At 40.2% G+C, this 26,448-nt stretch overlaps 1 protein-coding gene across 1 annotated transcript in view; it reads right to left on the bottom strand.

The window, feature by feature from the left end:
• Positions 1 to 26,448, bottom strand: part of LOC308094887 (uncharacterized protein) — a gene marked incomplete at both ends in the record, with an annotated part of 37,580 nt that overhangs the window by 26 nt on the left and 11,106 nt on the right. Inside the window, 35 exons of the mRNA XM_080441710.1 lie at positions 1,421 to 1,788; positions 2,311 to 2,520; positions 3,009 to 3,227; positions 3,753 to 4,037; positions 6,063 to 6,119; positions 6,212 to 6,259; positions 7,527 to 7,581; positions 7,693 to 7,812; positions 8,249 to 8,388; positions 8,552 to 8,620; positions 10,464 to 10,547; positions 10,736 to 11,335; positions 11,921 to 11,992; positions 12,078 to 12,125; positions 12,363 to 12,417; positions 12,849 to 12,959; positions 14,002 to 14,141; positions 14,430 to 14,504; positions 15,905 to 15,932; positions 16,554 to 16,622; positions 16,821 to 16,855; positions 17,228 to 17,560; positions 18,249 to 18,305; positions 18,396 to 18,443; positions 19,040 to 19,094; positions 19,178 to 19,270; positions 20,040 to 20,105; positions 21,615 to 21,631; positions 23,012 to 23,336; positions 23,439 to 23,521; positions 24,289 to 24,333; positions 24,894 to 24,974; positions 25,688 to 25,745; positions 25,862 to 25,990; positions 26,281 to 26,420. Of these exons, the coding sequence (XP_080297836.1) occupies positions 1,421 to 1,788; positions 2,311 to 2,520; positions 3,009 to 3,227; positions 3,753 to 4,037; positions 6,063 to 6,119; positions 6,212 to 6,259; positions 7,527 to 7,581; positions 7,693 to 7,812; positions 8,249 to 8,388; positions 8,552 to 8,620; positions 10,464 to 10,547; positions 10,736 to 11,335; positions 11,921 to 11,992; positions 12,078 to 12,125; positions 12,363 to 12,417; positions 12,849 to 12,959; positions 14,002 to 14,141; positions 14,430 to 14,504; positions 15,905 to 15,932; positions 16,554 to 16,622; positions 16,821 to 16,855; positions 17,228 to 17,560; positions 18,249 to 18,305; positions 18,396 to 18,443; positions 19,040 to 19,094; positions 19,178 to 19,270; positions 20,040 to 20,105; positions 21,615 to 21,631; positions 23,012 to 23,336; positions 23,439 to 23,521; positions 24,289 to 24,333; positions 24,894 to 24,974; positions 25,688 to 25,745; positions 25,862 to 25,990; positions 26,281 to 26,420 (4,418 nt within the window). The remainder of the gene's footprint in view (positions 1 to 1,420; positions 1,789 to 2,310; positions 2,521 to 3,008; positions 3,228 to 3,752; positions 4,038 to 6,062; positions 6,120 to 6,211; positions 6,260 to 7,526; positions 7,582 to 7,692; positions 7,813 to 8,248; positions 8,389 to 8,551; positions 8,621 to 10,463; positions 10,548 to 10,735; positions 11,336 to 11,920; positions 11,993 to 12,077; positions 12,126 to 12,362; positions 12,418 to 12,848; positions 12,960 to 14,001; positions 14,142 to 14,429; positions 14,505 to 15,904; positions 15,933 to 16,553; positions 16,623 to 16,820; positions 16,856 to 17,227; positions 17,561 to 18,248; positions 18,306 to 18,395; positions 18,444 to 19,039; positions 19,095 to 19,177; positions 19,271 to 20,039; positions 20,106 to 21,614; positions 21,632 to 23,011; positions 23,337 to 23,438; positions 23,522 to 24,288; positions 24,334 to 24,893; positions 24,975 to 25,687; positions 25,746 to 25,861; positions 25,991 to 26,280; positions 26,421 to 26,448) is intronic.

Here is a 26,448-nt window from a genome sequence, read left to right as displayed (position 1 = left end):
ACAGTCACATAGTGAACACAACGGAACGTAGAAGATGACAGTGAATTATTATCACATTATCTGAACCAAAACAAGACAGGGTATAATAACGTTGTGGATACTGGGTGTAGCTATATCAATAAGCTGCTAGGTGTGCAGGTTCTGAACCAAACAGAAATGATGACCATACAGTATGTGCTAATGCAGGGGTCTTCAACAGGGGGTCCTCAGAGCTACTATAGGGGGTCCGCCAAATCTTTGTGTGATAGGATTTAGTTTGTTTACATTAACCACTTGAACAAAGAGACTATAGGTGTAGAGGGAAAAAATAGCAGACTAAGAAGGAAAAAAATGTATCTGAAACACAATTTTATACAATATAGAGTAGGGGGTCCCTGCTTCATCTCTCTCTCAGCTAGGGGGTCCTTGGCCTGAAAACGTTGTGCTAATGTGAGCTTCAGCAGCGTCAACTTAGCTGTGTAGTTCACCGTGCTTGGTCTTATTAATGCCACAACAGTGTCGTGTGCCAGAAATTGCCGTCCTACCAGCTCGTTGTGAGCTTGTAGATCTGCTATTTTGGACATGCGACACCATCGTATGACAGAGCACATGCATACGCACATGCATGCATACATAGAGAACAACCTGGTTCTAGACAGCTGGTCCCTTCGGTTGAATGCCACAATAAGACATAACCACATTTGTACTGTACATGATACATTGCTAAGCTGCTTAGTTAATTACTAAAATGATATCTTGATTAACTCAATTTATAATTTCACCAGGCTGAGTAAAAGCCTTATTTAAAACTGCTTTAAATTCACACCTCAACAAAGTTTACAAAGCCTCCCGACTCACACCAGGTGAATTAACATAGGAATGAGCCTATAGATGCATATCAATTGTCCATTGTGTTGTACCAGGGTTTAAAAAAAAAAATGTATAGAAAAAATGTGAATTATTTGTCAGTTTATTTTTTAACATTGAAGTGAATGGATTTTTTATTTTTTTATATCTCCTAATTCGTTAGGGTTAGGGTTATAAATTTATACTAAAAAATTAGAGAAACATTTTAGGAATTCAAAAACAAAATTAAAAAAAAAAATTAAAAGGGGAGAATTCTCCCCTTTGGCGGTAAACACCATTGACTGAAAAGGGGAGAATTCTCCCCTTTGGCGGTGAATGTGGCGACGTGCGCGTCACGTCATTAAAATACAGTACAACCACGTTCCAATTCAGCATTGCAACACTCGTCTGAGCAGGACAAACTAAACACATCCATTCAAGTATGCATGTAATGGACATACGATCATCACCTAAAATAAGCTATCTAGCTCAATATCGCACTATAATAAACTCTCTCATAATGTCATAAACCAAATATTTCAAGACATAGTTAGTAGGAACATTTAAGACAATACAAAAAATTCTGACCAATGACTGGCTCTGTTCTCTCAGTGTTGTTGAGGTAGTGCCACAGGGCTGTGTTTGTAACTGTGGGGTCCATGATGTCCTCAGGAGTGACCTGGGGGTGACAGTGACACCTGCTGGTCGGTTCCTGAACTTGGGGCTGCTGGAGTTCAGCGCTGAATGGCTCGTCCTGGACGTCAGAGATGAGTGTACTTGGCCGGGGCTGACAGTCAGATGTGGACGGAGGGGTTCGAAGGCCCTGGGGAGGCGTGGGGCTGACCTGGACGTTGTGGGTCATCTCAGAAGCAGCCAGGGCGTCTGCAGGTTGATGAGGAGCTTTTGGTTGGAGTCCATACAAAGTGTCCTGTTCAGCAACGAGCTCCTTCTCTTTCCTTAAGTCTGTCAACACACACAGAACATACAGTAATGGATAAGTTCAAACACCTACTAAGAATACTAAGATGTGATTATCTTAGTTGTGCAGTTACTTAACTTCCTGTACAAACCCTTCAAACTTCAAACTCCATTTGAATCATGATAGACTCATTGAAAACACCGTCCTTGGTTCTGGTGACTCATACCGGCCTCCTAAAACCTTTTTCATTTATTTTGTATTAATAAAAAGAATGACACTACTAATACTTAAACAACCGTGCCATAATTCACAGGTCACTGAGTAACAGCTCACTATACTGTAGACATACTGTATGAAACAGCAAATTAACTAATGCAGCTGTATTCTTTCTCTCTCCTTCTCTCAAACATTTGCCTACAAGCTTACAACGCGTCACTTTGTGATGCGTTGTAAGCTTGTAGATCTGCTATTTCTGCTTTTTTTTTACATTTGAAAATGCATGAACATATCAACAATCATTGTGATCAGACGATTATGTAATAATTGTGACAATAACAGGCCTATACCGTGGAGGACTCTCCCGTCGGGTTCATGGACACAGGGATCTTTCTCAGGTACAGCTTCCTGTTCCAGGGTGTGATTGACATCTCTCCTGACCAATGGCCAGACCCCTTGCAGGACGTCCGGCCAATCGGCTGGCGCTGCGTCTTCTTCCCTCCTTTTCTGCCTTTTCCTCTCCGACGTCCCGCTCTCCGTCTCCGAGCCGAGGTCTAGAGCTGTGTCACCATGACAACATTTAAGTTGACCATTAGTTTGTCACACAAATAATTGTGATTAACGATTTGAACTGTGTTTTTTGGCATTCAATATTGGATGCCAAACATAATGTTCAAATATTGTTTTATTCATAATATGAATACAATCTTAATTTCTGTTAGGCTTCATAATTACAAATATCACAGGGCAGATATGACAAATAACTTAAATATACAAAAAATTACTGACACATTTAATAATTTTATACTTTAAAAAAGTTAAATATAAAAATTATAAAATAGTGGAAATAGCTGATCTAGAAGCTTACAACACGTCATAGAGTGATATGTTGTAAGCTTGTAGATCTGCTATTTCTGCTATTTTTGGAAAATGTTTGAAAATGAACATTTTTCAACATGGAATCAATTACTACTATTATGCAAAATAACTGCGATTATCTCAAATAATTGCGATTAGGCGATTACGTAATAACGCGTGACAGGCCTACCGAGGTCTCTCTCGACCCTCCTTAGCGTGGCGTCCTCGCTAGTCGCGCCGCTTTCCGTTTCGTCCTCTTCTCCTGCGTCGCCCTTTCTTTTACGGGACGTGTCCTGAACCTCAGAACTCTGCCTTCTTCCCGTCATCTTCACAGCCTCAGCCATCACTCCTGTCACCTTCACAGCCTCAGCCATCACTCCTGTCATCTTCACAGCCTCAGCCATCACTCCTGCAGTGGTGGAAAAAGTACTTAAATGTTTTACTTAAGTAAAAGTATCAATACTGCAATGTAGAAGTACTCTGTTGCAAGTAAAAGTCCGGAATTCAACATTTACCTGAGTAAAAGTACAAAAGTATTGGTATCCAAATGTACTTAAAATACCAAAAGTAAAAGTACTAAAATGTTTGAAAATAGCAGATCTACAAGCTCACAACGCGCCGCGATGCGACGCGTTGTGAGCTTGTAGATCGGCTATTTTCAAATTACCCATGTATAAAATAGGGTTAAAGTGGTTAATGTATGTTTTATAATGCAATAATATATATCTGCAAAGTAACTAGTAACTAAAGTTTTCAAATAATTTTTGTGGAGTAAAAGCATAATATTTTCCTCTGAGATGTAGTGGAGTAGAAGTACAAGTATAGACAATTGGAAATACTCCAGTAAAGTAAAAGTACCTAAAATGTACAGTACTTGAGTAAATGTACTTAGTTACTTTACACCACTGCACTCCTGTCATCTTCAAAGCCTCACCCATCACTCGGTCCTTTTCAGCGGCCGGCCTCTGGACCCACTCAGCACATGGTTCAGAGTGGGTTTCTTCTTCTTTGCCCTTTTCAGGGTCTTGTTCTTCTGTACTTTGTGTCAAAGTGTCTGTGTCTGCTCTACGTTCCACAGAGGTGTTCTGAGTGGGACACTTCTTCTCCTCCTCAGGTTTATGGACACAGGAATCATCCACAGGCACTGCTTCCTTTTCCACTGGAACGGGCTGTGGAGTGAGACCCTTCACATCTGGATGCTGTGGAGTTTCTGTAGGGACTGAGAAACAACACAAAGGTAATACAGGCAACTGACAAAAAAAACAAAAAACCTCTGTAAATAAGGTGTAATAAGGAGCAGGGCTTAGTTAGTTAGTTAGTTATTTTTATTTCAGTCATGATTTTTTTTTAAACAAAACAGTTGAACATACAGTACAACTTAGTCAACAAGATGACTATTTGACCGAAAAGGTATTTGCTGAAGCCGAAGCTTATTTTGCCCACCTTTTTACCATTTAAAATAAATTATCAAAGTAGCATAAGAGCAAACAAGAGAAAATAAACTAACACAGAGCTTCAAATATTACATATCAGAACAGACGAAACAAAAAGAAACAACATTTTGTTTAGTTTTTCAGACGTAAACAATTTGTATGCATCTTTTTCTAATTATATTATAACAATATATTCTATCACTAGCAGCATTTATACCATCACTATTTAGAATGTATTACTATTTTTATTAATTTATTTTATTTTATTTTTCTATTTATTTATAATCTTTATCCTTCCTAATCAGATTAGCTTCGCTTCATGTTTTTGTTTCACCATTTGTCACATGGTTGCAGGTGGAAATCAGAAGACACGGCGCTATGGCGACCGGGCGGACTTGGTGGACTAGACAGACACCCACACAGTTCAAGGTCAAAGCGTTATTGTCCCGTTAAGAGACGTTGAAGTGAAAATCTCATTCAAAGTGAGCACTGTCTCAGCGTGTATTTATGAGGAGGAAGAGGTGCTCTAATCCACCTTCAAGTATGAAATCAAATCAATTCCAAAACTACCATTTAAAAAATACACTTATTTGTAAAAAAAATATATAGAAAACATTAAAGCTACATTAAAGCTTTTTTGGTGAATAAAATGTTATTTTGACAAATCTGTATGGTAGAGTATGTTAAAACTAAATAACTACCACAACTTCACTGGTTGTATTTCTTTTCTCTCCCTGCTCTTCTATTGACACATTTAGATCCTGCAGTGACCTCTACTGGTTGACAAGTGGTACTGCCTGAAGCAGATGTGCTCTATTAGCTCAGTGGTAAATATGTCAGAACCTGTATTCCAATCTCCGGTAGCACATGAAAATTACAGAGTGCAGCTTTAACTGACCACAATTAAGCCTGTTTTATACGAGTGGTCGGTGTCACACAGTGAAAATAGCTGCTTTACAGTCTCACAACGTGTCGCATCACAAGCTTGTTTGCTTTTTTCGCTGCCCGACACCAGCATAGAGCAGAGTACATAAAGAGGGTATTTTCGAGAATTTTCGCCTACAATGACATGCGTAAAATAGGGATGCCAGGGTTAATGTTGTTTTAAACAGCTGAAAGGTTACTGCGTGAGGGCTTTAAATAAGACCCCGTGGACCGAAACATTTCACCAATAATGATGACATGCCCAAAACGTAGTTAATTAGCTTCTATAAGAGTGTAACATTGTTACTGTGCAGGTCCAGCTCATCACACATGAACACTACCTGTTGATATATAGGCCTCTTTTCCACCGGGGTTGAACCGGTTCCGTTCTTTTTTCTCGCCTAATTCTGGACCAGTTCAGAGTGTTTCCACTGAAAACAAATTGGTTCAGAATCCTAAAAGTTGGTTCGAAACTGGAACCAAAAAATATTTTTCTTGGTTTTTCTTGCCCTTAACTGGGAACCAAAGTGGGCGTGTCACTATTCTACAGGTTGGAAGAGGCAGATAAGATATAAACGGTGGTATGGTAAAAGCAAATTAAATCATAAAAAAAACTAAAAGAGAAACTGTAACTGCCATTGACGATGAAATTTCCCCTGTTAAATGGACACTTTGACCGGACATATTCGACACATTATTGGCCAGGCCTGGAATCAAACATGGGACAAACTGGTGACTCCTGCCCCTTAATTACAATGGCGCTTTAAACTGGTGGAAACGTCTGGTTCCGTGAAAGCACCACGGTTCCAAGGATCTAGAACGGAACCAGCTCTAGAAACCAAAGTTATTTTGGTGTAAAAGGTTCAAGAGGCTACGGTGGTTCTCACCCAGCTGAGGAGATGTGAGGCTGTCCTGCAGCTCATCAAGTGAGACCATGTGTGGGTCTATATGCATAAATAAACACAACAACAGAACATGTCAGAATAAAACACAAACATTATTTAGCTAATGAAAGTGTTACATTAAAACCACTGACCTTCATGTTGCCAGTCTTTGCGGAAGAGCTCGTCAAGAATCTGGCAGACTGTTAAAGGATCATTAGAAACCATTAGACTCTGTAGGACATTGGTTCTCAAAGTGGGGTCCGTGAGGGAGTTCTAGGGGGTCCCCAGCTAAATGAGGGATAGTTAGGAACCAAATGGACCCTTGTGGGTCTGTAACTCTGAGAGTGTACATTTGTTCACTCTCAGAGTTAAATTAACATTGATTTTACAATATAAATTGGGGTCTCAGAGATAGAAATGCCATTAAATGGGGGTCCGTAGCGTAAGGCATGTCAAACTTGGGGGTCCTTGAAATTAAAATGGTAGAAAATCACTGCTAGAGCTGTAAAAATCTTCTGTTATGGGGGTCCCTGCCATATCTTTTCAAATGGGGGTCCGCGGGCTAATATGTGTCAATTTGGGGGTCCTTGACATGAAAAGGTTTGAGAACCACTGGTGTAGGACAGAGGGGTGGAGGTGGGCCACTCGCTGACAAGCCCCCTATATCGTCTCTGTCGGGTGGAAACCTCATATGTCCAAAACTGTTACTTTTCAGAATTCAAGTTCAACAACGGCAAAAGTAGCAGATCTACAAGCTACAAAACGCGTCGATCTGCGCAGCGTCTCGAGCTTGAGGATCTGCTGCTTTTGAGGCTTTTGTGGGGGAAAGTAAGAGCATTAATTGACAAAAAAAAACACAAAAGGTTAGAATATGGAGATGGTGCCCTGACAGCAACGATATGTTTGATGCAGTGTTGGTTTCGTCGACTAAAACTATGACGAAAAATGTTGGTCGACTTTTTTCACTGACGAAAACTAAATAAAAACTAAATAAAAACTAAGCTATGATGACTAAAACTAAGACTAAATATATTGACAATTTCGTCAACAAATAAAAACTAGACTAGAGTGAGGGACGAGTGTAGAATAGATCCAGTAGAACTAAGACAAGTAATTTTATGTTGTTTGCGCTCGGGTGTTGCGCTCTGAAAATAGCAGATTTACAAGCTCACAACGTGTCGCGATGCGACGCGTTGTGAGCTTGTAGATCGGCTATTTTCAACATGCAACCAAGTGTAAAATCAGCCATTAGGACGTCATCAAGGCACCCACAAAATACATTTTAGTCGAGTAAATCAACTGTAGATTTAGTCGACTAAAATCTTATGATATTTAGTAGACTAAAACTAGACTAAAAGTAAAACATTTCAGATGACTAAAATATGACTAAAACTAAATGGAATTTTATTTAAAAGACTATGACTAAAACTAAATAAAGACTGGTTTGATGACATGGTCAGTACTCACCATGCTGATAGTCGTCACTGAGCATGTAGAAAATGCTGCACGGGAGATCAATTATCTGAACGAAATACAATAAATGTGTCAAGTTTTACAGCACTGACTGCAATACATCGCACACAGCCTCACATAAGGATCGATGACTTCCAATGTGCTTTATTTGCCATTTTACCTTGATCACCATGTGTTCAGCTCCTTGAGCGTTCTCCTCCTGCCAGGCCAGAGATGTCAGGACCTCTTCACACTCGCTTCCATTCCAGGCAGATGGTAATCGAGCAGGACTCTGGTGCATCTAGAGCACAGATTGAAGTAGAAAGACCCATGGTGTAATTTTACGACTATAAGGACAGTGTGTGTGTCGAGGACATTTCTTCTTACAAATAAAATGTGCAAGCTTTCTTTGAAGTTGCTATTATACTGTAGATGTACCCGTTTAAAACAAATATTGTGAAGTTTAAGACTGACACACTTCTGCTCAGGAATATGTTCCTCTAATGTCCGTTTCAATGTGATAAAATGAAATTATCTTGCCAACTCTGACCTAACAATATGACTTTCTTGCTAAGCATAACTGTTGGTGCAACAGAGCTAAATGTACGCTTGTGAGAGAGAGCATACTGTAAGTGATGATACAAACGGGGTCTTTTTTAATGCACATTCAACTTCAACTCACAATTTTACTCAACTCATGCATGCATTGAAGAATGAACAGAAACAAAAGGACTCACCAGAGTGTGTTTGATGTGTCTTGGATCACACAGGTGGGCTTTGAAGTCGGAGGCAGAGAACGTACACTTACAAACCAGGCACAGGTAATGAGGCGTGCAGTTAGTGCGGGCGCTGACGCACATCACGACATGAAGCAGACCTTTACGAAAGAAAATGCTACGTTCATTATTGATCAAGGACAACAGTCACTTGTGTTTGCAACTGTGTGACAAAGTACATTTTCATTAACAATAACTGCTATACAAAAATTCACAAAGTGATTATACTGTAGTACCGATACCAAATGATTGAGCCCAACTCACCGATGACTGGTTCAGCCCGCTGTTCTTTCTTGATGTACTGGCATTCAGTCAGGATGGAACTGTATAACACTGAGATGAAAGCAAGCTTCTATTAAGCTTTACAATACAACACAATACTGCTTCATCAAAGTTGGTACGGTGACTTCATACATTGCCAGAATGTGTCCTTATATTATCATCACTTTACACAAATACAGCTCAATGGAGTTAGGAGGTTTTTGACCATTAATGCGGAAATAGTTTTCTTTCTCCGTCATTTTTTTCTTCGTCATTCTCCACAAGTTGGAGTTAGATGGTTTGAACGACAGTTTGAGGATCCAATGGAGTTAAGAGGTTTAGCCAGAAGAGCTTTTTATATATTATATTGGTTCAATATTTGTAAAACCCACACATATACCTAAAGGGTGTTCAATCAATAGCACTAGTTTAAAAATGGAGATTTTGCTGTTTTCTGCCTGACAGCGACAATATAAAAGTAGAATAATAATGAATCATACCTCGTCCTTTCTCCAGTTCATCTGCTGTGATTGTAGAACAGAGGGTTAAGAATAAACAAGATGCATTAATGTCACATACAGTACATGTGGACAACAACAGACCATGAGATAACAGGGTTTACTGTAGTACCTTCTGTCACAAAGATAGTCTTCATTTTCTGTGGACAGACAGAAGGAAAGAACACACACACACACGCGTACACACACACACACGCACGCACGCACGCACGCACGCACGCACACACACACACACACACACACACACACACACACACACACACACACACACACACACACACACACACACACACACACACACACACACACACACACACACACACACACACACACACACACACACACACACACACACACGTTATTGGAAGGTTCTGGTCAAGTAAATTCATTAATATTCTAACTTGTGGAACATAATAAAATAATTATGTCTCACCTGCTTGTGTTCCCCTCCTTTCACGTGAGAAAAGTATTGCCATGTGGTCTGGAATTTCATATTGCACACCTGATGGGGAGTTAAAATAAATGTGTATCAGCATCATTAGTCCATTGGGTTATCTTACACTGTGCTTCATAGAACTATAGATAAGAGGCAAGCAAGTACAGGCTGGTGATGATGTCAATGACGATAGAGAATTCATATTCACCTGGCAGCTCAGTACGCAAAACATTACTGGATGCTTTGCTGCGCAAAAAAAAAGAAAAAGGAAATAAATATGCAGATATTAGAGAACAAGATAATAACACCAGAGTTGATTTTGACAGCACATTGTGATTTAGTTTTAGTCAGTCCTTTGAATAAAATTCCATTTAGTTTTAGTCATATTTAAGTCATCTGAAACGTTTTACTGTTAGTCTGGTTTTAGTCGACTATAAAATCATAAGATTATAGTGGACTAAAACTACAGTTGATTTAGTCGACTAAAATGTATTTTGTCGGTGCCTTGATGGCGTCATAATGGCTGATTTTACACTTGGTTGCATGCTTAAAATAGCCGATCTACAAGCCCATGCTCTGAAAATAGCAGATCTTCAAGCTCAAAACGCGTCGCGCTGCGAGCTTGAAGATCTGCTATTTTCAGAGCGCAACACCCAAGCGCAAACAAGCATAAAATGACTTGTCTTTCAGTTCTACTGGATCTCTTCTCCACTAGATCCCTCACTAACATTTGAGTCTAGTTTTTATTTGTTTACGAAATTGTCAATATGTTTAATAGTTTTAGTCATAGGTTAGTTTTTATTTAGTTTTCGTCAGTGAAAAAAGGTAGTCGACCAACATTTTAGTCGACAAAATTAACACTGAATAACACAATACATGAAAATTAACAGAGATGATTAAAACAACACAACACAACACAACACAACACAACACAACACAACACACACAACACAACACACACCTTCCAGCTTAGAGACTGCAGTTGGAGGCTCTGTATTGGTGGGATGCTGTGCTGTCATTTCACCACCAGGGGGCTCAGCAGTAGCTTTAAAATGATAAACAGAAAAGGAAAATTACAACTGAGTCAGTCCAAAGGTTCTACTAAAACACACTGACTGGCATGATGACAAACAGAGGGGAAAGGGGTTTGACGTTGACACTGTTAGAAAGAATGCTTCCAATTCATGTTTTCCCACATTTTATCTTGGCATATTGCTGAGCCTGCAAGCTTACCACATTTAGCTGAGCTAGACTGATGGTGGGGTGTCTCTGACTCCGAGGGTCCCTGAGCACCCAGGGGCGTCTCTGACTGTGAGGGTCCCTGAACACCCAGGGGTGTCTCTGACTGCGAGGGTCCCTTAACAGCCAAGGGTGTCTCTGACTCCGGGGGTCCCTGAGCACCCAGGGGTGTCTCTGACTGTGAGGGTCCCTTAAGACCCGCCGGTGTTGTTGACTCCGAAGGGCCCTGAACACCCAGGGGTGTCTCTGACTGCGAGGGTCTCTGAGCACCCAGGGGTGTTGGTGACTGCGGGGGTCCCTGAACACCCAGGGGTGTTGGTGACTCCGAAGGGCCCTGAGCACCCGGAGGTGTCTGTGACTCCGAGGGTCCCTGAGCACCCATGGGTGTCTCTGACTGTGAGGGTCCCTGAACAGCCAGGGGCGTCTCTGACTCCGAAGGGCCATGAGCACCCAGGGGTGTCTGTGACTCCGAGGGTCCCTGAACACCCAGGGGTGTCTGTGACTCAGAGGGTCCCTGAGCACCCAGGGGTGTCTGTGACTCAGAGGGTCCCTGAGCAGCTGGGAACGTCTGTGGCTGTGATGAACCCTGAATAGCTGGATTATTATGAAATTATTAGAATGCATCAAAACTATGAGCATTTATCTATCATTTATTTATCTTTTTTGTTTATCATTTATCTTGAGATTTTTAGAGGAAACATTTAGTCACAGAGTAAAACTATGAGCATTATAATATTCAATGATCCTGGCTCCCTATGAAGCCGATGTCTATAATGCATTATAAACATGCTTATAATGTATTACAATCTGCTTAACACAGTATAGTTATAGTTATAAGAACTCGAATATATTAATACCTGTGAAGGTACTGTTGGTACTCAGTAGTACTCAGTATTAATACCTGTGAAGGTACTGTTGGTACTCAGTACTCAGTATTAATACCTGTGAAGGTACTGTTGGTACTCAGTACTCAGTATTAATACCTGTGAAGGTACTGTTGGTACTCAGTACTCAGTATTAATACCTGTGAAGGTACTGTTGGTACTCAGTACTCAGTATTAATACCTGTGAAGGTACTGTTGGTACTCAGTACTCAGTATTAATACCTGTGAAGGTACTGTTGGTACTCAGTACTCAGTATTAATACCTGTGAAGGTACTGTTGGTACTCAGTACTCACCCAGCTGAGGAGATTGTTGATTGACAGTGAGGCTGTCCTGCAGCTCATCCAGTGTGACCACCATGTTTGGAACTATGCATACACACCAACACAGAACACGTCATTATAAAACACAAACCTTATTTAGCTAATGAAGTGTTATATTAAAACCACTAACCTTCATGTTGCCAGTCTTTGCGGAAGTACGTGTTGAGAATCTGGCAGGCTGTTAAAGAATCATTAAAGAAAGCAATTAGATATACGTAGTACAGGACAGTGGGGTGGAGGTGGGCCTTTAGATATACGTAGTACAGTGGGGTGGAGGTGGGCCTTTAGATATACGTAGTACAGGACAGTGGGGCGGAGGTGGGCCTTTAGATATACGTAGTACAAGACAGTGGGGTGGAGGTGGGCCGCGCGATGACAAGCCTGACATCATCTGATGGCAAAGGCCAGTACTCACCGTGCCAATAGTCGTTACTGAGCATGGCAAAAATCCTGTTTGGGAGCTCAATTATCTGGAAGGAAAGAAGGAAGGGAGAAAGAAAGAAAAAAGTGTCAAGTTGCAGTAATTCTGGTCTCTATACTGCCTCTCCCTGGTCAGCCGGGGTGCCTGATGGAGGGGAAAGGAACTGGTTGGAATAACGTGTTCCTTCCACGCGCTACGTCCAACCGGGGAAACTCCTCCCCTGTCGGGTGATAAGAAGCGGCCTGCTCACTCCTCATGCATTGAAGGAAGCATGAGGTCAGTTCAGGGCTCTCCCCAGGCTGGCAGAGGGAGAGTAGCGCCCAGGATTACTTAGGCAATTGGCACTGTGTGAAAAAATGGGTTACAAAAACCGTGGGATAAGAACTTAAAAACTTAAGTGTCAAGTTTTAGTGGACTGACTGGCTGCAATACATCAAGGATCGCCCGACAACCTCAAATTTGCTTTGTCTGCCATTTTACCTTGAGCACCATGGGTCCAGCTCCTTGAGCGTTCTCCTGCTTCCAGGCCAGTGATGTCAGGACCCTTTCACTCACATGTGGATTTGTGACTGAATTGATATTCTGGTGCGTCTAGAACACAAAAGACAACACATACAAAGTCCCGTGGTTAGGTATTATTGTCCCACCATAATGATGACAGGTTGTCAAGGAGATTCTTTCTTACAAATAAATGTGTGAGGTTTCTTTGAAGTTGCTACATACAGTAGATACAGAAGATTACCTTAGATCAGTGTTTCTCAAAGTGGGGTCCAGGGACCCCCAGGGGTCTTTGAGGGGGTGCCCAGCAAAATGATTGATAGTTAGGAACCAAATGGACCCTTATGGAGCTATAACTCTGAGAGTGTACAAATGGAACAGAACGGACCTGTAAGGGTCCATTTGGTTCCATTTCGCCCTCGAGTGGGTTCCGGGAGGTCCCCAGCAAAATGAGTTGATATCAATATCAGTTTAACCACTTTAACGCTAATATATACAAACGGCTATTTTCAAAAATGTTTGAATATCTTTCATTTTGGTGGGATGAGCTTTTCATCTTTTTCATCATTTTTAACACCACAAATCTTGTATGGGGGTCCTTGGCACAAAAGATTTTCAGATGGGGGTCCGCGGCCAAATCCACATTCATTTAGGGGTCCCTTGGCATGAAAACGTTTCACCACTGACCAGAGGTGGAAGACATACTCAGATATTTTACTTTAGTAAAAGTAGCAATACCACAATATAAAAACTACCACAATATAAAAGCACTCTTTTACAAGTAAAAGGCCTGTGTTCATAATGTTACTTGAGTAAAAGCACAAAAGCATTGGCCTCAACATATACTTAAAGTACCAAAAGTAAAAGTACTAAAATGTTTGAAAATAGCCTAGGTATAAAATAGGGCTAAAGTGGTTAATGTATGTTTTATAATATCACAATTTATATCTGCAAAGTAACTAGTAGCTTAAGTTTTCAAATAATTGTACAATATTTGCCTCTGAGATGTAGTGGAGTAGAAGTAAAGGTGTAGCAAATTGGAAATACTCTAGTAAAGTAAAAAAGTAACTCAAAATGGTAAAGTAAAGTACTTTACTGCCACTGACCCAGCAGATGTGGTTCTGAGAGGACTCACCAGAGTCTCCTGGATGTGTATAGGATGACACATATGGGCTCTGAAGTAGGAGGCGAGGAACACACAGCGGCAGACGCTGCACACGCTCAGAGGAACACCGTCACCTCGGCTGCTGACACACGTCACAATATGAAGTAGACCTGGCCGACAGAAAACACTCCATTCATTATTAATGAAGGAAAAGTGTCATTTGACTTTTCGTGGAAGCACAGTGAAACACCCAGTGATTACCAACTATCAGGGGATTGAGCATAATGGAGATACATATTCTGTGGCTATACTGTACTTCAAAAGGTAAGAACATCGACAAATCACTGGCAGTGGGTGCACGCAGCCAGAAATAAATAAGTCTGGCAGTGAAAGAGTTAAATGGCATCATATCACATACCTGTCTGCAGTGATTCTACAGATAATGGAGCCCAACTCACCGATGACTGGTTCTGCCCGCTGTGTGCTCTTGAGGTACGATAGCATCTCTTGACACGTGGAAATATCGTAGAACACTGAGGTGAAAGGAAAGCTTCAATTGAGTTCAATTTAAAGTCTACAGTCAATGACAAAAGAATGACAGAATTATGATCGTCTGCTATAGTTTAAGCAGCACTCGTCCACTATCACATGAAATCCTCTCCACAGCATCTCTGATAACCCAACATATGAAACAAGTAATACATAAAAACAATAATAAATCATACCTCGTCCTTTCTCCAGTTCACCTGCTGTGATTGTAGAACAGAGGGTTAAGAATAAACAAGATGCATCAATGTCACATACAGTACATGTGGACAACAACAGACCATGAGATAAGCAAGGGATAATTGATCACATAATCACATAATCATCAATTATCCCGCTTTTGGGGAACCGAAGTCTGACGTAATTTACACATCCTACCTGGGTCGCGTTCCCCCCCCCCCCCCGTTCTGAATTCCCATAGACGTGTGTAATATAGCGTCAAATAAGAACTGTGTTCCAAAAATAAACAAATGACCCCGGTGGTTTTACTCTTATGGATATGAAGCATCAACTGACGGTGACAAAACGCCAATGTTACTTTCGCCGAATTAGTTAAATTTTCGCCAGAAACGGACTGTTTCAAATATGAGTGACTGACTATCATAAACGATACAGAGTCACCTCCCTGACAATATCGCCGAGACGGTTTGTTTATTTTTGGACCTCAATTCTTATATGAGACGATTCTATGATGACCCAATGTTATTCTCCATAGAGAAATGACTTTACGAACCTGGGGATGGACGAGTGACGTCAGGACTTCTGTACTACTTAATAAATAAATAAATAAATTGACCCAAAAGTAACAACAAAACAAAGTATTTCCTTGCTTACGGAAATGAAAGTATTCCATAAGTGTTGCGCTGGGCGGACACGCTCGCCTCGGAAAACAAGGAAGTGTAGTAGATCAAATACAATACATTTTTGGTTACTGCATCGTCTATTTCTCGCTTCAAATGTTTTCGAAAACATTCTTGAGAGCAACCTTTAGCTGCAAATGACACGGTGTGTTTGTTTACATGGCTGTCATTTTGGAATACAGCATAAAATCAAGCAGCGCAGGTTGATATGAGCAGGTGCTCTGAGTCTTTGATTAGACAGGTTGATATGAGCAGGTGCTCTGAGTCTTTGATTAGACAGGTTGATATGAGCAGGTGCTCTGAGTCTTTGATTAGACAGGTTGATATGAGCAGGTGCGCTGAGTCTTTGATTAGACAGGTTGGTATGAGCAGGTGCTCTGAGTCTTTGATTAGACAGGTTGATATGAGCAGGTGCTCTGAGTATTTGATTAGACAGCGGTCTGTTATTGAGCTCATCGGTCATTATCCAGAAATAACACACCGCTGAATTCAACCAAGCCGTGTAATAACAAGGTATACTGTATTACCTTCTGTCACAAAGATCCTCTTCATTTTCTGTGGACAGACAGACAGACAGACAGGTTTTTGAGCGGGGTATACAGTATATAAAGCAGTGCTTCTCAAACTTTTTCATGTCAAGGACCCCCAAAATGATATGCATCAACCCCCATCTCTAAAATTTTGTTCCAGGGACGCCCCAAAAGCAAGGATTTGAGTTAAAAATGTTCGCTCAAAGATATATATATCTTCTACATCTACAAGCTCATAGCGCGGCAGTGTGCCGTGCTATGAGCTTGTAGATCTGCTATTTTTGAATAGCCAAAGTATAAAAGGTAAAACTTATTGTGATGCTATATTAACACATTTTGCTGGGGACCCCCTGGAACCCCCCCAAGGACCCCTGGTCCTCACTTTAAGAACCAATGATATAAAGTACGGTACATTTTTATGCACTCTACTGTACTGTATGCGTTTCTTTTTATATATTTGTATTCTCTCTTCCATACTTCTCTTTTTTCTTTGCAATAGTGCGAGCCTCCACAAACAAGAATGTCACCCACTTTTAACTGTGACGTGACAATAACGTTGGTGGATAGATGGATGGATGGATGGATGGAGGAATCAGATCATTTCATTCATATTCATAACTTGTGAACATATGAAAATATGTCTCACCTGCTTGTGCTTCCGTCCTTGAACGTGAGCACAATAATCCTTTGTGTTCTCCACCGTCCAATTGCAGACCTCAAAATAAATTCACATCAGCATCATTTTTCTTTAGTCCACTGGATTATCTTACATTATAGTACTTCACAGAATTATAGAGAGAGGCAAGCAGTTACAGTGTGGTGATTGATTGATTTATTGATTGATTGAATACTTTATTAGTCAGAAATAGGATGATGCCAAGATTACGGTGGTGAGAATAGAATTCATATTCACCTGGCAGCTCAGTACGCCAAATCCTGGAGACTTTCCTGTCAAATAAAATACAAACAGGGCTGTTATGATTATGAACATGTAGGGCTGTCATAAGGCTGTCATGATTATGACATTTTATTATGTCATAATTATGACGATAATGACTAATTGTCACACAAATAATTGCGATTAACGGTTTAATTGTGTTTTTGTCGTTGAACATATGAATAACAAATTACATTTGGATTTTTAGGCTTTGCAGTTGCACAGGGCAGACATGGCAAATGACCTAAATACACAAAGAAATATTATATTATTTAATAACTTTATACTTTAAAAAAACCTCATTAAATAAATTCACAGGAGGAAGAAAGAAGAGAATCTCAGATGATAGAAGACATTTTGTTTGTGCAAAAAAAAAGGCTCACTGTCTTCTTTCTTTTTCTGCTTCTTTTTGCTTTTGTAGTTTTCTCTGGCCTCTGCCACTGCCTTCTCTGTTGAAACGTCACTCTGTCTCATGGTGGACACTGGGTCGTGAAGGGGGGTGATGCTGGTGTTCTGCTTCTCTGTTGAAACGTCACTCTGTCTCATGGTGGACACTGGGTCGTGAAGGGGGGTGATGCTGGTGTTCTGCTTCTCTGTTGAAACATCACCCTGTCTACTGGTGGACACTGGGTCGTGATGTGGGGAGCTGCTGGTGTTCTGCTTCTCTGTTGAAACATCACTCTGACAGAGTTCTGTCTGCTCGCCAGGGACGTGAACTGAAAAAAGAACACAGCGGTGATGATTTTGACAGCAAACTTTGATTTAGTTTTTGAGTAAAATAGAGTTTTAGTCATCTGAAATGTTTCAGTTTTTGTCCTGTTTTAGTCAACTAAATCTACAGTTGATTCAGTCGACTAAAATGTATTCTGGCGGTGCCTTGATGGCAACAATGGCTGTCAGCAATTGCTGATTTTACACTTGGTTGCATGCTGAAAATAGCCGATCTACAAGCTCATAACTTGTTGTGTGAGCTTGTAGATCTGCTATTTTCAGAGCGCAACACCCGAGCGCAACCAAGCATAAAATGACTTGCCCTCCATGTCTCGTCTGTCAGACTGCAGATAGACTCTTCAGATATCTTCCCAAATCTGAGTGTGTTGCTGGGATAGAGAAAGGTCGCTAACCAAGTTGATTTTCTCCTGAACCCCTTTAAATATAAGACATTTTAGTATGAAAATCTAGTAAATATTATGTGTCTTGTGACGATTAGGTCCAATATTTAGTTCAGTGACCATGGGGCTAAAGAATGGTTCAGAAGCTGTGTTCACGTTCACTCTTCCATTGGAATGAATAGACTCCAACCTGCTTCCGCTCTCCTAAAAAGGCGTCCACCTACGTCACGCAGATACGGGAAGTAAACCGGAGATGGTATGTCTTGCTATTTCCGTCTTGGGTGGTACTCACCCTGCTGAGGAGATGTGTGGCTGTCCTGCAGCTCGTCAAGTGTGACGATGTTTGGATCTATATTACATACACACGGAAACATAACATGTCATAATAAAACACAAGCATTATTTAGCTGATGAACTGTTATATTATAAAACCACTAACCTTCACGTTGCCAGTCTTTGCATAAGTACTCATCAAGCGTCTTGCAGACTGTCAAATAATCATTAAGAAACCGTTAAATGGTGTAAAGGTGGGCCTCAGATAGTCCCTCCCTGACAAGTTCCCAGTGGTGGAAAGTAACGAAGTACATTTACTCAAGTACTGTACTTAAGTACATTTCCAATTTTCAAAACTTTTACTTCTAATCCAGTAAATATCAGAGGCAAATATTGCACTTTTACTCTACCACAATTATTTTAAAACTTTAGTTACTAGTTACTTTGCAGATATAAATCATTATAAAACATACATTAACCACTTTAGCCCTATTTTATACCTAAGCTATTTGAAAATAGCCGATCTACAAGCTCACAACGCGCCGCGATGCGACACGTTGTGAGCTTAGTAGATCTGCTATTTTCAAGAATTTTAGTGCTTTTACTTTTGGTACTTTAAGTATATATATATATTTTTATGCCAATACTTTTATACTTTTACTCAAGTAACATTTTGAACACAGGCCTTTTACTTGTAACAGAGTATTTTTATATTGTGGTATTGCTACTTTTACTTAAGTAAAATATCTGAGTACTTCTTCCACCACTGCAAGTTCCAATGTGTTTGATAACATGGTCAGTTATTCTCACCATGCTGATAGTCATCGTTGAGCATGCCAAAGATCCTGCTTGGGAGATCAATTATCTGGAAAATAAAATGTGTCAGGTTTTACAGCACTGACTGCAATACATCGCAAAACACACGATGTGCTTTGTTTGCCATTTTACCTTGAGCATCATGTGAGCATTCTCCTCCTCCCTGACCTGGGGTTTTAGGACCCCTTCACTCACAACTGGTAACTGAGCAGCATTCTGGTGCACCTATCCAAGAGAACAAAGTAGAAACCTCTAGTTTGTTAAAACCGAGGACATTACATTGTAGTCATTTAGCAGACGCTTTTATCCAAAGCGACTTACAATAAGTGCATTCAACATACAGTACATGTAGGTAGGCAAGAAAACTACTAATCACCGGAAGTCTTAAGAGCATTCTCTACTCAAACAAGCAACTAAGAGGATACCTAGCGCTAAGGTAAAAGTGCAATATATCAGCTACCTACTTTCTTAAACAGATGAGACAAAATAGGGAACTGGGAATAGGGAACTAGGCAACTGGGAAACCAGTCGCCCCGAGGCGGCAGACCGAAGCGTTCGGGCAGGGGTGTAAGGCCGGAGCTGTTCCTTTCACTGCCCTATAGGCTAGAACCAGGGTCTTAAACTGGATGCGAGCTACACTACAGGGAGCCAGTGTAGAGAACGGAGAAGGGTAGTTGTGTGGGAGAACTTGGGGCGGTTGAACACTAGACGAGCCGCAGCTTTCTGAACAAGAAAGGTGTGCTCTTCAGAGCGCAGAGATGGTACAAGAGACGCTGTGCAACTGTCTGTTGTACAATCAGTCAGTCAGTCAGTCAGTCAGTAAAGGACATTCCAGGCCAGTCCCAGGGTCCAGCAAAAAAATTAAATTAATAAAAAGTGAGGTTACACATGGGGGTCTCTTTGATATGTACAGTAGTAATAGACTTCAAATCAAACCAAAACATACAAACACACAACATACACAACCAAAACTGGACAGAAACAAAGGACTCACCACAGTGTGTTTGATGTGTGTTGGATCACCCAGATGGGCTCTGAACTTGGACCCGGGGAAGGTAGACTGGCAGACGCAGCACACACACAGAGGCATGCTATTAGCACGGCTGCAGACGCACGTCACAACATGATGGAGACCTATCCCAGAGGATATGATCCATTCATTATTATACATATATGAAGGAGACCTATCCCAGAGGAAATGATCCATTCATTATTATACATATTATACATATATGAAGGAGACCTATCCCAGAGGAAACGCTCCATTCATTATTATACATATTATACATATATGAAGGAGACCTATCCCAGAGGAAATGCTCCATTAATTATTATTGAAGACAAGAGTCATTTGTGTTTGCAAACTGTGGAACAAGATTACCTTTTCATTACAATAAGTACAAAACAAATGTAGCAAAATGTAGCTCTTGAATGGCATCATACTGGCATAATATATTTATTCCACATAATGCAGTAACTACTGCAACTCACCCTTGACCCAATGTCTTTTCTTGATGTACTGGCATTCATTCAAGATAGTACTGTAGTACACTAAGATGAGAGAAAGCTTCAGTTAAGATAGTACTGTAGTAAACTAAGATGAGAGAAAGCTTCAGTTAAGATAGTACTGTAGTACACTAAGATGAGAGAGAAAGCTTCAGTTAAGATAGTACTGTAGTACACTAAGATGAGAGAAAGCTTCAGTTAAGATAGTACTGTAGTACACTAAGATGAGAGAAAGCTTCAGTTAAGATAGTACTGTAGTACACTAAGATGAGAGAGAAAGCTTCAGTTAAAATCCTCTCCACAGCATCTCTGATAACCCAACATACGGAACAAGTAGAATAATAATAAATCATACCTCGTCCATTCTCCAGTTCATCTGCTGTGATTGTAGAACAGAGGGTTAAGAATAAACAAGATGCATTAATGTCACATACAGCATTGGTTCTCAAAGTAGGGTCCGGGGACCCCCAGGGGTCCTTGGCGGGGTACCAGGGGGGTCCCCAGCTAAATAAGTGTCACAATCATTTTAACCACTTTAACCATTATCATATACTTTGGCTATTCAAAAATAGCAGATCTACCAGCTCATAGCACTAAGAGCTTATACTGTAGATCTGCTATTTTTGAAAAAAATGTGAAACTTTGTGCAAATCTTTGAATATAATATTTTTTAAAGCGAACATTTGTAACTCAAATCTTTGCTTCCAGGGGTCCCTGGAACAAAATATTTTGACATGGGGGTCCGTGGCCAAATACATATCATTTTGGGGGTCCTTGACACGAAAAAGTTTGAGAACCACTGACATACAGTACAGTACATGTGGATAACAACAACAGACCATGAGATAACAAGGTGTACTGTAGTACCTTCTGTCACAAAGATAGTCTTCATTTTCTGTGGATGGACAGACAGACAGACAGACAGACAGACAGACAGACAGACAGACAGACAGACAGACAGACAGACAGACAGACATTTTATTAGGACACATTTAATCAAGTTCTGGGCAAGTAAATTCATTAATATTCTAACTTGTGAACAACATATGAAAACATGTCTCACCTGCTTGTGTTCCTCTCCTTTCACGTGATTAGAATATTGCGATGTGGTTTCAAATTTCATACTGCAGACCTGACCGGGTAGACAAAATGAATGAATATCAGCATCATCTTTACTTATTTTACATTGTACTTTATAGTTGTTTTAGAAAGAGGCAAGTATACAGTGTTGGTGATGATGTGAAGATTATGGTGGTGAGATTGGAGTTCATATTCACCTGGCAGCTCAGTATGTAAGATATGTCTGGATGCAAAATAACAAAATACAAAAAGAAACAAAGAAAAGAAAGAAATATGAGTATCCAGATAAAGAACCAGATGGTAACACAAGACATGAAAACAAGAGAAGGGGAGACGGACTATAAAGAGTTTGCAGATGTGGTCAGATAATTGCAGCAGTGTTCCCCTACCATTGTATTGGGTCAAGTCAATTTTATTTTAATTTATATAGCACCAAATCACAGAAGAACGTACAGAATGCCCCTCGTTTCATTTGGGTCGTTGCGATGCGGTTCACATAATTTTTTATATTAATAATTGCAGGCTGCAGCTGAATATATAGAGCTTCCAAAGTGAAAAAGCGGCCTGTCAATGACGCTTTCAGTGCATGAGGGCATCAGTATTATACCACCTATATTGCCTGCAGCTGGTTTTGATGCATTCTCTGCATCTGCCACAAATGTACGTACAGTACAGTATGTCTTATAAGGCAGTCTGTGGTGGAGTTCCAGTAACATTTCTTAAATGAGGCTTAGATTATATGTTCTGGCCCTCCGTCTATTGGCTTAGTCCTGACCTAGAGGGTTATGGTGATGATAGCCTAGATCCCATTTCATGTTTTCCACATTAGTCTTGGCATGTAGTTAGCATGTTATGTAGACGGACGCCAGGTTCATTTGTAGACTTTCAAGCATCCTATAGTGCATTGGTTCTCAAAGTGGGGTCCGGGGACCCCCAGGGGTCCTTGTCAGGGTACCATGGGGTCCCCAGCTAAATAAGTTTAAATACATTTATGGTCACAATCATTTTAACCCCTTTTATCCATATTTTAAACTTTGGCTATTCAAAAATAGCAGATCTACAAGCTCATAGCGTGGCACTCGGTGTAGATCTGCTATTTTTGAGATGGGGGTCCGCAGCCAAATACATATCATTTTGGGGGTCCTTGACATGAAAAGGTTTGAGAACCACTGCTATAGTGTGTACACAGATTATTGATTTTTTGATATAATACTGTTTAGACTGATGATAGGTTCTTGGTTTACCTAATGATCGTAGATTACTATTTCTATGCATTTGATGTATTACCTGGTGTTTTCTTTTCTTACTGTAAATCGCTCTGGATTAAGAGTGTCTGCTAAACGCCTAAATTGTTGATTGTAAATTGATGAAGCAGCTTACCACCACGTGTGGCCGCGCTGGATGCAGACTGGTGCTGGGGCGTCTGTGACCAAGATGGTCTCTTAGCAACCAGGAGTGTCTGTGACTGCGAGGGTCTCTTAGCAACCAGGGGTGTCTGTGACTGCGAGGGTCTCTTAACAGCAATGGGTGTCTGTGGTTGCGAGGGTCCCTTAGAAGCCAAGGGTGTGTGTGACTGTGATGGTCTCTTAGCAACCAGGGGTGTCTGTGACTGTAAGGGTCTCTTAGCAACCAGGGGTGTCTGTGGTTGCGAGGGTCCCTTAGCAGCCAGGGGTGACTGCGAGGGTCTGAGAACAATCCGGGGCTCCTGGGGAAAATAATCAAGCCATTAAAAACAGTAAAGCGGTTGCTTGTTTGCCACTAGTGATGGCTGCCACTAGATACTGTTGTACTGACGTGTTAAACTTACAAAAAACAAGAACTCTGGATTCGTCTGGGCCGCAGGACAATTTCTCAGCTCTATCAAAAAATCCCTTGTGTAGGAAATTCTTCCTAAAGGGGAAAGGAAGTTATAATAAGTGCTTATAATACATAATACAATTCTTATGTATATTACAACTATGACATTATAATAATACACTATGATCCTTGCAAAAAATTATGAAGTATTACATTTATAATACTTGACGATATAAGTCTTTATAAAATTATTTATTGTCAACTATAATCAATAAATGATTATTGATCATAGTTACAAAGCAATGAAAGCATTATGAATAATTATGAGTGCTTGAAACTATAATTCTACAGTTATAAGGATACCATGAATGGAGAAAGTGTTTTATAAACCAGACACAATTCTGATGGCTGTATCAGTGTCGATTTTGACAACAAATTTTGATTTAGTTTTGGTCATAGTCTTTTGAAAAGAAATCCATTTTGTTTTAGTCATATTTTAGTCATCTGAAAGGCTTTAGTTTTTGTCTAGTTTTAGTCGACTAAATATCATAAGATTATAGTCGCTTAATCTACAGTTGATTTAGTCCACTAAAATGTATGTTGGCGTGCCTTGATGGCTGATTTTACACATGGTTGCATGCTGAAAATAGCCGATCCATATATTTAGTCTTAGTTTTAGTCATCGTAGCTTAGTTTTTAATTCGTTTTAGTCAGTGAAAAAAAATTAATTCGTCATAGTTTTAATCGACAAAATCAACAGCTGTACCCCTCAATCAAATGTACAGCAGTAAGAAAGAAGAGAACGTCAGATGATCTGTGTTTATGAAGTCATTTTCTTGTATGCCACAAAAAAAGCTCACTTTTTGGAGAGGTGCTGCTGAGGTTCAACTGGTCAGGGACATGAACTGAAAAACATACAGACAACACTGAAGAAAAAAAAGACAAGGATTCTTAGAAGAATAGGTTCTGAGAGGAACAGGGAACCTTAAACTTTACATAGAACACATGAGACAAACCCTTACAAATGCATGAAGTCATATTCCTTCAGTCTAATACTTACACAGCTTGCAGTGGTGGAAAGTAACTAAGTACATGTACTTAAGTACTGTACTACAACTTTGAGGTATTTTACTTCACTGGAGTATTTCCAATTTTCAGTACTTTTACTTCTACTCCACTACATCTCAGAGGCAAATATTGTACTTTTACTCCACTACAATTATTTGAAAACTTGAGTTACTAGTTACCATTATAAAACATACATTAACCACTTCAGCCCTACTGTATATACATTTCGGCCATTTGAAAATAGCCGATCTACAAGCTCACAATGCTTGTAGATCAGCCATTTTCAAAAGATTTTGATACAGTTTGAAAACTTGAAATGGGACCTTCTGCGTGATGAGTACTTTTACTTTTGGTACTTTTATTGGTACTCATATTATTCCTTCAGTGTAATACTTACCCAGCTTGTCTCCTGGTGTGATGCTGGTCATCAAGCTGCTCTCCTTGCGTTCCTTCCTCCAGTTTTCCAGCATCTTCAAGGCTACACATGGTCAGTGAGGGTTACATGGTTACATATGGACATGTTTTTTTTATATATAATTTCCTCTGCACTGTAATTCTATTCCCTTATTTTGGTTTCATTTAAAACAAAACAAAAATAATTGTATTCAATGCTTTTATACGGATTGTGATTTTGTTATGTAATGCTCTGTGTCATCATATCTTAATTATGCTTTTGAACCAAAGGTTACTGGACATTCAACACGTTCACAAACACGCATTAGATATACCAGTCCACGTAAGAGCAGTGAACAAGGAAAGACTGCTTTCATGAACAAACTTCAGGACTCTCTGAAACTGGTGCGATTGGTCTCAATAGAGACATTTAGGGTGCTTCTTGAGGACACACTACATAGTGACTGCATCTGTTTCATGTAACACTATGTTTCTTTGCATCTGTGACATTGTAATGTGATTCAAATGTTTGTTATCGTTTCTCATTATGTATGTATTTTATATGTTGTTATCAGGGCGTCCTTGAAAAAGAGAGCTTGCTCTCAATGGGCTTCCCTGAATAAATAAAGGAAAAAGAAAGAAAATGTATGTTTTGTGTAAAGCACTCTGAATTGCCTCCTCTAAGCTCTATCTATTAAAAATAAATCCAATGCCCTGAATGTGCCCATCAGTAGGAATAATAATGTGAATAGTGTTTCTGACTCTGGAACTAAAAATGTTAAATAAATAAAAACATACCCTCTGTGTAGTAAGTATCTTCCACTGATGAGAACAAAGCAGGCTCCAGGACCACTTTCTATAAACACAAGGTCTTACAGTTATTAAAACTGACATACAGTGCACTACCAGAGCATCTTAGGAAATGCATTTCTGATGATCATTTACTTCTAGAGTGTTTCTGTACTTCATTACCTTCATATCAGTGATGGTCGTTCCATGGATTTCTTCCATCTGTTTAGCTAAATCCCGCATCATGTTGTGAAACATGTGATTGTAGGTGTAGGAACTGTAGAACTGCAGAGTAGAGGGATGCCATGCATTCTGGAGACACAAACAACACCCAGGTCAATGTAGTAGGCTACCCAACAACACTCGTACAAGGCCTTAAAATCTCCTCGGTTTGCTCATTTGAAAGACTGGACTGTGTGACGACACATGAAGAAAGGCACAGGTGGTCATGAATATGCACAAAGTAATTAATGTAAATTCAGGCATAAGCTGGGTTAAGCTGAAACTTAATTTTCCCCAAAGGGACTAAAGAAACATCTCCCTTATTGAGCAGACTGGAGCGTTTCCTTTTTTTATAAACAATCAGAGTGTAGCAAAATTACAATGTATCGGTGGATGTGATAGAAGCTGAGGAGATGTCTGATGATCTTAGAGTCGGTTAGAGTGAGTTTGCAGACGGTGCAGAGATATAAGCGTCTGTCAGTCTGCTCCTCACAGCTACATTCCACCAGGTGCTCCAGACCTGCAGGGAAGGAAAGCAGTGTTAATTT

Source organism: Gymnoscopelus braueri, assembly GCF_963280865.1.
Source record: "Gymnoscopelus braueri genome assembly, chromosome: 11".
NCBI lineage: Eukaryota > Metazoa > Chordata > Actinopteri > Myctophiformes > Myctophidae > Gymnoscopelus > Gymnoscopelus braueri.
The sequence above is the reverse complement of the archived record's forward strand: the minus strand, read 5'-3'. Positions and strand labels throughout refer to the sequence as shown.